The sequence below is a fragment of the Myotis lucifugus genome, unplaced genomic scaffold (genome assembly GCF_000147115.1).
Source record: "Myotis lucifugus unplaced genomic scaffold, Myoluc2.0 scaffold_1014, whole genome shotgun sequence".
In the NCBI taxonomy this organism is placed as follows: Eukaryota; Metazoa; Chordata; class Mammalia; order Chiroptera; family Vespertilionidae; genus Myotis; species Myotis lucifugus.
In genome coordinates this window covers 72,740-84,528 of record NW_005872062.1, presented here as the reverse complement: position 1 = coordinate 84,528, position 11,789 = coordinate 72,740, and the positions used below count along the sequence as shown (strand labels likewise).

Below are 11,789 nucleotides of genomic sequence, written 5' to 3'. Positions count from 1 at the left end.
GGGGAGGATGGAAGAAAACTGGTATCATGACTTAGTCAGAGCCACCTGGGCCTGATCCATACGGACCATAACGTAGTCCAGAATCTAAGTTCTTCGTCCACCTTCCTTCTCGAGCATTGCTTGCGATTCTACCTCTCATGTCGGGATTCTCATCGATGCAGGATCATTAGCACCCCGGTGGCTCTCGAAACACTTCGGGGCCCTGACCCCACACTGTGTAGTAAGTCCGGGTGGAACCAAGAATTTTAATTTCTAACTAGTTTCCAGCTGATGCTGTTGGCCCAGGGTCATGGCTTGCAACCAAGGCTTTAGGGAAAATATAATTTTCTTTTACCATCTCTGTTTACTTCTTCGCCAGCAATGGTTTTAGGTTTCCAAATTTGCCCGCAATAACACTTTTATCCAACGGCCTGGGATAATTACAGAACTCGTTGCTACGACATTGAAAAGATCTTTTCCTTGCAGAGGAATTATGTAGATCCAGTCCTAGGTGCTGTGGGATGTTGACTGTACGATGTAAAAGGAAAAATGTAAAAAACAAGGGGGCCCTCTTGTGGTGACCATCGCAATTCAGAAACCAAGAATCCAAGCTCCTTCCATCAGGGACCCAGCCTGGGGGCAGGCATCATTTTTTTTTCCTTTTTTTTTTTATTGCTTAAAGTATTACAAAGGGTATTACATATGTGTCCTTTTTTACCCCCCTGCCCTTGACAATCCTCTGGCCTCCCCTACCCCCCAATGTCATGTCCATTGGTTATGCTCATATGCATGCATACAAGTCCTTCAGTTGATCTCTTATCCCCCTCCCTCCTGCCCCCCAACCCTCCCCGGCCTTCCCGCTGCAGTTTGACAATCTGTTTGAGGCAGCTCTGCCTCTGTATCTATTATTGTTCATAAGTTTATAATGGTCTCTATTATCCATGAATGAGTGAGATCATGTGGTATTTTTCCTTCATTGACTGGCTTATCTCACTTAGCATAATGCTCTCCAGTTCCATCCAAGGCATCATTTCTGGTAGATGGTGCGGCACTGGGAGAGCTGGTGCCGACTGCTGATCATCACGTATCCTGCTTCCTTCCTCTTACCTGACACCTCCCTTCCCTGCGGGGTGGCATCGCTTACCGGGTCGCAGTGCCGGGTAACTTGGCTGCACCTGTGTTTCCCTTGGTAGTTACATCGTCTCAGAGCTCTGATTCCTCTCTGGGGTCAAGAGTTTGTGAGAAAATTGTATTTGATACTTATTCATTTCGTCAGGGTTGAATATTCTTTGTCATTTTTCAATTTAGGTGTTATAAATGGTTGAATAACCACGGATTATTTCTGGACCTGACTGGTTTATAACTTCAGAAGAAACAATGGGAAGCCAAGAATTTATTGTGAGTCTTTGTTTTTCTTCCTTCCACAGTTTACAAATGTTGCTAGAGTTGCCAGATTGAGAAAAAAACAAAGCAGAAAACCCAAAAACAAACAACCCCCCCCCCCAAAACCCAAAACCTAAAAGCAGGACGTTCCGTTACATTTGGATTTTAGATAAACAGTGAAAGTTTTTAGTATAAGTGTGTGTGTCTCAAGTGTTGCCCTGTATTTTAACCGGCAGCCCTATCTCTTGTCGCCTATTCACATTGTTATACAAAGTCCTTTGGAACAAAGTCTCAGGAAGCTTGGGACCAGGGAATAGTCTCTCTCTTGAAGAACTGGCGTGCCTCTAAGTGCATCCGTGGTCTCAAATTGTTTGGTCTCAGGATCCTTTCCTACTCTTGAAAATTATTGAGGACCCTAAGAATTTTTGATTATGGGGCTTATAGCGATGTCTTTCATGTTAGAAATTATAACAACATTTTAAAAATACTTATTTACTAAAAATAATGAACTCATTTCATTTAACGTAAGTTACATTTTTTAAGAAAATAGCTACATTTTCCAAAAACAGTAACAAAGAAACATTGACAAGAGTAGCACTGATGTACATTTTCTGCATGTCCCTTTAACATTGGATTCAATTCTCAGCTCTGCTGCTGCATGCAGTCGGAAATTGAATCTTGCACTGCTGCACATAAGTAACCTGCACTTAACTCCACTGAGTTTCCCGGAAGGAATGAGAGGGAGGAGGCAAGTAGCTTCATGAAGATAGTCCTGACCTCACAGACCCCTGGGAAGTCTTGGGGCCTCCAGGCGTCCCTGCACAGATCATGCGTGCTGAGTAACCAGCACATTTTCCCGTTCCCGCTGATGACGAAGAAGCTCAAAATTACGTTTGTTACCAGTTAACTTCAGTTTTTATTTAGAATTTACTTCTCCTTTCTCCACCCCCTTTGCCTTTTGCTGCCTCATTTCTTTTTTTTAATGGATTTATTTTGTTATTGTTATGCTATCTGTGTTTTTATATTGGTAAAAGATGTCCTAAGTATAGTTTTTGGTAGAAGGGTATACAATATGTAACGTTTAACATCCATATATAGAAATCATTTCTTCACTTTGTGCTTTTGGAAATAGGTACTGTATACTCATCAAAAGGCGAAGAAGTCAAAAGTGTGGCAAGATGGAATTTTGAAGATGGCTCACCTAGGAAACAAAGTAAGTGCAGAGCAGCCAGGCAGAATCCGAAGCTGCTTAGTTTCAGGAACTGCAGTCTGTACGAGGCCGTGCCCCGTGGAGAGGGCCAGTCCCTCAGTGGACATCTCCACCTTCAAGTCATGTTATTGTCCTTTTTTAATTGAACTTATTGGGGTAACATTGGTTAATTCTTCTCATTTAAATAGATGAATGTTTAGCCTTCCCCCTCCTACATTTTTTATTCATTTATCTTAAACTAATAAATTCATTCACTGTTTGATGCTATTCTGTGTACTTTTGTCTTTATATTGTTCCTATTTGGTTAGGGTCAAGTCTTCAAAATCTTACAGATTTAGTCTTATATTAAAACTAGTGGCCCGGTGCACAGATTCGTGCACATTGAAAGGAAATTAATTAGAAGAAATATTTTAATACCACTATCTGCCCTTTCTCTATAATAGAAGTGTTAACCAAATTCACGATCGACAATGACAGATCGAAGCACACGCGTGCTTTTGGCGCCAGCGAGAGCTTTAATGTATCACACATGCGCGAGTCAACGTTTATTTTTAAATTGCCAGTGCATGTCATATGTACCGGACGGTCGGTCACTTAGCCTTTTATATATATAGAAGGCATCTAATTGGATTCTGAATATCCATCTTATCTTCTTGTGATATAAAATCATACTATTAAGGTCAGGCTAGTGGTGTCCACTTTACCTTCGGTTGTCACATGTTTATTGTGTGCATTGGACACCTCCCACTGGAAGGTGATAGGAAAACAAGATGAATGCAAGGTAGCACCAGAGATTGTCTGGCCCAGGAAAGGTAACGATGTCAGTCTCTCCTCAGCCACTGCTTCCCCAGCTTCTCTTGCGCTCGTAATGCCTTTTCTCCGTCTGTCCAGATCTTACCGTCTCCCATTAATGGCGTCAACACCCAACAAGCATATTGCTGGTGGGCGGTGGGGACAGTGAGGTCAGCCGTGGAGTCGGCGTAAAGAGCTGTCATGCCAGGCAGGTCTCGCTGGCGGCCCGGCTCTCCGCCTGGTGGGTGTGTAACCTGGGCAGGTTATTTAGCCTCTGGGCCTCTAGTGTCTTTCTAAATGGAGCAGTGACACTTTGTGACCTTGTCCCGAGGGTTAAACGAGGAACATGTAAACCTCTAGCAAGCTACCTTGTCAGCAGGCGTCTCTGTCAGCAGGCATCGGATGGTAACTGTTACTGCAGTTTCTGTCGTTAGGGGACTTCTATCTAAGAGCATGAGGATCGTACTCTGTACAGGTGTATGTTCAGGGCTCTGATTACAGAGGACGGACATAAAACTCTGACTCTGGTTTAGGAGTCTTTCCAAATGAAGGGTTTGCTTTGAACACAAAATTGGTAGGTTGTGGGAAGAGGGGCCGTAGATGGTGTCGTAGCTGCAACATGGAGGTAGAGAACAGTAGGCAGTGTGAGGGAGCTACAGGCACAGGCTGTGGCTGGAGTGAGGCCCGTGTTGGGCAGTGGCAGCAGCCACATCGTGATGGACGGAGAGCACAGCTCGGGGAGTAGGGAGAACTGAGCAGAAGAGTGACGACCATGTTCCATGTTAGGACATTATTTTGGCAACAGTGTCAAACAGAACCTTTAAGTTCTGAAGGATGAAAGTCAGATTGGACTTAGGGAGACAGTTGTAGTGAAGGGACAGCAGTAATATAGACACAAAACTGACTAAGCGAGAGGGGTGACTAGTGAGACGTTAGGAAAAGATCATAGAATCTTAAGGTCTCGATACAGAAGGTAAGGAGGCTCCAAAATCAGCTTCCAGTTTCTGTACAATTAACGTACTAGTTAGGGTATCTCCAAAAAGAACGCCAGCTTGGAGGGAACTCAGATGTTGAGCTCCATTTTGAACGCACTGAATTTCAGGTCATGGAAACAGTCAGGTGACCGGCGTGGGGACCTGGGACCCAGGAGAGTCCGGGCCGCTGAAGGGAGTGTGTGGCTTTTGGGTGATGCTTGCAGCTCCTGGAGTGGATTCATTGGTTCATTTATTCCACAGTTTTTGAGCTTCTGTTCTGAGTTACACATGTTCTGAGGGATGCCGCAGGGAACAAAGATAAACCCCTGACTTCGTGGCGGTCACATGGAGGAGACGGACCAGCATGTCCAGTGGGTTAGGCAAACCACCGGGAGGAGGGGAGCAAGGGTGAGGTGGACACAGAAGGGCCTCCTGGGCCTTCCTGGTCACTGTGAGGACTTCTCTCATTCTGTGGGGCTGTGGCGACCGGGGAAGGATTGAGCAGAGACGTGACACCGTTGGTTTGTGTGGAGGATGATGGTCGGGGTGGGGTACAGGCTGTAAAGGGGAGAGGAGAGAGCCCTTGCAAACACCCGTTTTTTAACAGCTTTACTGACATACAATTCACACACTTTAAAAAAAAAAATTTACTGATTTCAGAACAGAAGGAGAGGTAGAGAGCAAGATAGAAAGAATGAGAGAGAGGATCATTGACCGGCTGCCTCCTGCACACCCCACACTGGGGATCGAGCCCACAACCTGGGCATGTGCCCCGACCGGGAATCAAACTGTGACCTCCTGGTTCATAGGTTGACAACCATTGAGCCACACTGGCCAGGCCACACACTTTCAATTCACCCATTTAGAGTATACAGTTCAGTGGGTCTTAGTCTATTCACAGAGCTTTGCAATCACCAGGATATAACTTTAGGGCATTTTTGTCACCCCCCCAGAAATCCCATACCCATGGGGAGTCACCACTCGGTACGTGACCCAGCCCTAAGCAGCCACTGATCTCCTCGCTGCCGGAAGCTGTGCCTGGTCTGCCTGTCACGTGACTGCAGTCCCAGACCATGCGGACCTCTGCCAGCTGCTTGTGATGTCATGCTTCAGTGTCCATCCATGTTGACTGTGTATCAATGCTTTATTCCTTTTTCTTGCCGAGTAATGTTCTGTTGTATGGATTTCCCACATTTTCCTTATCCATTCGTCAGCTGACATACATTTGAGTTGTTTCCTCTTTGGCTATTAGGAATAACGCTGGTGTGAACATCTGTGTGCAAGTTTTTTGAAAACATGTTTTTCATTTCTCTACTACCCAGGTGTGGAATTGCTGGGTGATGGGGGTCACTCTGTGTTTAATTGTTTAAGGAACGGCCAAACTCCCCAAGTGATGGGAACAGCAGTATTGAAAGGGCTAGTGGAGGAACTGCTGCGAATGGCTAGAGACACAAGGAGAAATCTCCTTGGCTCCCTTTTCCCCTGTCCCCGTGCACAAGTTCTGTGAGGACCTCACACACAGTAAGGTTCTGCACACCCGTAAGGTCCTGCACGCCCTTGTCCTCGTCCTGATCCCCCCCAACTGCAGCAGTCTTCACACGCCCCGTCTGTGTGCTGCCCAGCTCCACCCAAGATCAGGGTGGGGACTAACTTTAGTTTCTCGTGTGCCTTCGAAGCTCTCTTCACAGAGTGAGTGACATTGGAGACAGACACACTTCATCATCCACGTTAACAAAGTGGGTGGTCCTTTCCTGCCGCTTCCCGCATGCCCCACACTGGGGTTGGAGCCCACAACCCGGGCATGTGCCCTGATCTGGAATTGAACGGTGACCTGGGTCACATGTCGACAACCACTGAGCCACACTGGCTGGGCGAGCCTTTCCTTACATGGTTTACTTACAGAACAGTCTTAGATTTTCTATTGAAGATGTTTAAGAAAAGCAGAATTATGTTGTGCCCCATTTTAACATTTATTTTGTTTTAATATAGGCAATTTTATATGATGACAAAGGAGAACGCTTGGAGAGTTTATTTCTGAAGCGCCTTGAGGTATTTTAATGTGTCTATCTTATTTTTTTTAATTTTTACTTGTTGATTTTAGAGAGGAAGGAGTGAGAGAGGGAGAGAGAATGTTGATCTGTTGTTCCACCATTCATGCATTCTTTGGTTGATTGTTACATGTGCCCTGACGGGGGATCGCCCCGAAGCCGTGGTGGATCAGGACAATCTCTAACCGCCTGAGCTGCCTGGCCAGGGGGTGTCTACTGCATTTTTAAGAATTGTTTTAAGGTATCTCTTTAAGAATTTTTTTAAAAATATATTTTAAAAATATATTTTATTGATTTTTTTACAGAGAAGGAGAGGGATAGAGTTAGAAACATTGATGACTACCTGCCTCCTGCACACCCCCTACTGGGGATGTGCCCGCAACCAAGGCACGTGCCCTTGACCAGAATTGAACCTGAGACCTTTCAGTCCGCAGGCCGACGCTCTATCCACTGAGCCAAACTGGTTAGGGCTCTTTAAGTATTTTTTTACGAATGTTAAAAAGTATAATCAAGACACTAATACTAATAATTGTAGCGAGTGTTTCCTGAGCATTTGTTATTAGCCAGATTCTGTGCTAAAAGCTCTTAGATGTTGTCTGATTTGATGTTTATGTGGCCCTGTGGTTGCAGGTTCGGCGTGCCGCACTGAAGCTTAGGTAGCCTGCCCACATTTGCGTGGCCGTGGTGGGGCTGGGGTGGGCCCAGGCGTGACTCTAGTCCGGTTCTATTATGTGGTTTTGGTAGGCAGGGAACCACAGAGGGAACTGTTCTGTGGAATTACTCCTACTTAAAATCTTGTCTCATGCATTGTTCCTGTGTTTTTCCCTGTTGGAGGAGAAGGGAGGGGAACTAAAGGCATTTTTAGTGTAATGAGTAAGGATAACGGGTTGTGCGTTCCAGGTCATTTCTCACTTTCAGACACGCCTGCAGCTCAGCCGTGCGTCTGACTCTGCTGTGGCAACAGGCGTGGGCAGACGCTGGGCTGGGCTGGGCTGCACTGCGCCCTGGGAAGATGCCCAGCCGTTAGTGCAGTGACTGAAGTGTTAGGATACATCTTGTCATTGTGCTGGTTTGGGCCATGGTATTAAGTCTACTTTTAAATTTTACATGACACTAATAGTGCATGTGGTATTTCTATATTTATCAAAAGAGGGTCTAAAAGCACTGTTTTAATAGGTGATTCATTGGTGGTAACTGTTATTATTTCATTTAGAATAATTTAACTAACTAAGCACATTCTCTGTGATAATACACAGATTTTTAGCAGCTAGGTTGATTTTTTTTATGCTGCCGTCCGAGATGGTGGCAAGCGCTCTACTTAGCTGGTTAAGATGCTTTTTTTTGGATACAATTGTTTAAGCAACTACTAATTTATAATAGTATTTAACTTGTGGTATTAAAGATATATAATTGACATTTAGTAGCTCTAATTTTTAAAAATTACATTAAGTTGTATGGATTCTAAAAGAGGTGCTTGCTTCTGTCTGAATCCCCCGCAAATAACAAAGGACCTCACCTAGGTTCCCAGTGTGTTTGTTGAATAAATGAATTAGTGAAACTTTTGTTGTATTATTCTTTTTTGTGCGTGTTGGTACTTAATTAGTACATAATAATACATAAAGGATTTGTTATTGATTGATTCACTCAATAACTATTGAATATCCATTGTGTGTTACTAGTGCTATAAGCTTACAAGAACACATAGGCCATCCAGTAACTGTGTGTGTGTGATTTTGACTTTCATTCTTTAACGTCTAGGTAAAACCTGGAGACAGCTTAGAAAGTGAGCGATACTTAATCACAGTGGAGGAGGCTAGAGCTGCTGGAAGCACAGCTGTTGGCCAGGAGGACATTCAGGAAGCACGAGGGTCCCGTCCACCACGGTCCATGCCCTGCGGCCGGTCCCTCGGGTGTCAGCCTGCCGGTTTGAAAAGGAAGTTTACTGTAAGTGTCTCTGTGAGAATAATGAATCAATATATACCTGTATTTCATTTCAAGAAGTCGTGAATTTTGAAGTTGTTGTAATCTAATGAATATGGTACTTTATATGTTTAGGTAGAAAGTAAACCCTAATTAGGAAAAATCTTAATAAAAATGAGTTTACATTTCAACTTTGTGAATTTTATATATTAATTATTACTTTACCTTACAAAACATACACATTCATTTTTCTTTCCTTCTTTTTTTCCCAGCCAGTACGTTTCACATTTTCTTTATAGGCAATAGGACAGCTAATAATTGTTTTATTATTTTTAGGGTTTTCAAGGACCACGGCAAGTACCAAAGAAAATGGTTATTATGGAAAATGGCGAATCAGCCGCGTCACTTGAGGCTGCAGCCCCTGCCCCTGCTCTTCTCGCTCCGTTCTCGAGCACTCCTCCTCTGTTTGCTGCTGCTGGCAGGAAAGAAGTCAGCAGCATGCCAGCAGACCTCAGGAACATTGTCGTCTGCAAGGACGGGAGGAGTGGCCTGCCGGTTTCTCCCGTCGGCTCTGCCCCCTCCTCCAGGAGTAACCCCGAGAGGCTGAGGGAGGAGGGTCATCTTTGCTCTCCTGTCAGTTCTGCAGTCAAGGCCGCCATTTCTTTACTGCCCGATGAGCCCACGAGAGGACATCACTGGGCACCTCGCTGTTTAGGAGACACACAAAACATCAGGAGCAAAGCACAGATCCTGGCTCTGCTGAAGTCCACGCCAGCCAGTGTGTCTGAGGAAGTGGACGCTGAGATGTCAGCACGTGTCCCTCGAGCACAACCACAAGGAAGCTTACACATTACTCCTAAACCAAAGTGCTTCGTTGAACAGGGCGCGTGTGCTGCGGGGAGAACAGAGAGCTTGCAGTGCCAGCGACCACCAGAGAGCACTGGGAGCAGGGGCAGCCGGTGGGCTGTGTACTTATCCCCACAGCCTCCGCCTGCTCATTCTTCTGCTGTAGCTGGAGATGAGCTGGACAAGGAGACCCAGGCTCAGGGAGATGACCTCAGTTTAAATCTGAGAGACTTTTTGGGACAAAAAAGGATCCAGTTGTTCGAAACAGGTGCTGAAAATGTGGAAAAGTTTAATGGAGACAAGCTGGTAGACAATGCTGATTCATCCTGGGATCGGGAAGTAAAATTAGAAATTCCTTCATTCGGTGAAAGCTTATCCGTTACCCGTGGCAATTTGGGAAAGGATGGCTTAGTGTCAGGGTCCGACATGCAAGGAACTGTTCAAATGCCTGTTAATCAGGATGACCAGGTGTGCGTAAAAAGATCCGCTCTTCCTAGAGAAAATGCTCAGGAGATAGGTGCCTGTGGGACGCCAGGAAGGGCGTGTGAACAAGCAGTGTCTCACCTGCCAGCATCTGAACGTCCACAGTTTGAATCTTCACTGAGCGACAACTCTCAGATCTCTGAAGCCGTCACTGACTCGTTTTCTAGGACGAATACGGACCGTGAAAGTCTTAGTATTCATGGACCCGTGAGTCATGTAACACAGCCAGTTTTGGAGGTAAATTTTAATCTGAACAATTTTGAAACCAGTGACACGGAAGAGGAACCCCAGGAAAGCAACAGAATGTCCCAGGACCCAGAGGATTGGGAAAGGGAGGCCTTGGCTGATGCCTGCAGTTCAGGGGTTCAGAGGCGATGTGAGGGTGTGCGCTGTGAGGAGGGTGGCGGTCCTCTCTTAACGCCTATTGGGGGTAAACCTACAGAGCCGTTTCCTCCCCCAGAGGCCCTGCGGCCACAGCTTTGTGGGACAGCTGCACCCACTGGGGATGAAGCCTCGGGGTGCAGTGCCTGCACTGTAGGGTGGACCGATGATGTGGATGCAGGTAAGGAAGCTGCTAATAGCCCTACCCACAAAGTCAGAAGTGACTGTGATTTTGCTTCACTCCCGGATAAATCTAAAGTCATAAATTCAAATTTATATATTCCTCGTTTTTTAAACATAGACACTAATCAGACTCCTGAAAGCAGCCTATTTTCAGAACAGACTCCACCTCGGCCTTTTTTTATGGGATGTGACTTAGATACAAATGATGCACAGGTTTTACCGTCCACCTCTGGCAGTGACGACAGTATCCAGCGATTACATGCCAGTCAGAGTCACCTGGACGAATGTATTGCTCTTGATAAATCAACCCCCCAAGTTTCCAATTCTTTGTTTCACCCTCTGGGAGGAAAGCATCCTATTTCCAGAGACACAGGAGCACATATTGCTGAATCTGAAGATTTGGGAGGGACTCCGAGTTTACCCCATGACCGTGTTGAAGTAGATTCCGCTGGAGCAAGCAGACAGTCCTGGGATCGTCCTAGGGATTCTTCAGAACTCTCTGGATTAGTAAGCAGTATTTCCCTTTTAAAGTCACTGTCTGAACACAGTACAGCTTTAGAAGGCTTGGAAATGCTGAAAAAGAAAAATCCTGCCTTTAAACAACAAGCGACCCTGGAGACGCAGCCCGAGAGCAGCCCTGAAGGTTAGGATGGCCTGTCTGTTTTGGATTGTTCTCTAGAGCTTCAAGGATGAGGAGACCCTTGCTCTGGAGGCTACGTTAGGGAATTACGTAGCATTCAGATGGGTAATACATGTCCTTGGTCAGCCGGTCCAATAGAGCAGCGGTTCTCAACCTGTGGGTCTCGACCTCTTTGGGGGTCGAACGACCCTTTCACAGGGGTCGCCTAAGACCATCGGAAAAACACATATGTAATTACATATTGTTTTTGTGATTAATCACTATGCTTTAATTATGTTCAATTTGTAACAATGAAAATACATCCTGCTTATCAGATATTTACATGACGATTCATAACAGTAGCAAAATTAGTTATGAAGTAGCAACGAAAATAATTTTATGGTGGGGGGTCACCACAACATGAGGAACTGTATTAAAGGGTCGCGGCATGAGGAAGGTTGAGAACCATTGCAATAGAGGATAAGATGGTGAAAAGGAAGTCTTCCTTTCACACTCCCGCAGCCCACTCAGCGCGGTTTCCCCAGAGTGCCCTCCGCATGTCTGAAGACACATGTAAGCAGACGTGTTTTATGGGCCAGTCCTGACATACATTTTTGGACATGTGCTGGGAGCTGCTACTTTTTAAAAAGTCGTGAGGTTACAGTGATTGTCTCTAGTTCCACTCCCACTCCTTAGGGCTCTCTTTCCTCCATCCCACAATGTGTTCCTTTGTTCCCACCGTGAGAAAAGGCCAGGTTCCCGACCACATCAGTCCATTTCCTTCCTCAGTCTGCACCACACGGTTCCAGATTGCACACCAGTGTCACTGCAGCACAAATCCTTTACAGTTTTGTGTTTTTAGACTATCTCCTCCTGTGAGTACAGAGCTGAGTATTACGTTCAGTAGTTACCTGGGTTACTTTTTTCTCTTCCGGGTGATTATATTATTCAGTATAAACATAGTTCATTAG

The 11,789-nt window shown here is 45.4% G+C and overlaps 1 protein-coding gene across 1 annotated transcript in view; it reads left to right on the top strand.

The window, feature by feature from the left end:
• Positions 1-11,789, top strand: part of ZGRF1 (zinc finger GRF-type containing 1) — a 53,342-nt gene that overhangs the window by 2,079 nt on the left and 39,474 nt on the right. Inside the window, 5 exon segments of the mRNA XM_023747852.1 lie at positions 1,288-1,377; positions 2,495-2,575; positions 6,328-6,387; positions 8,145-8,330; positions 8,643-10,842. Coding sequence (XP_023603620.1) covers positions 1,357-1,377; positions 2,495-2,575; positions 6,328-6,387; positions 8,145-8,330; positions 8,643-10,842 — 2,548 coding nt within the window. The 5' untranslated portion in view covers positions 1,288-1,356.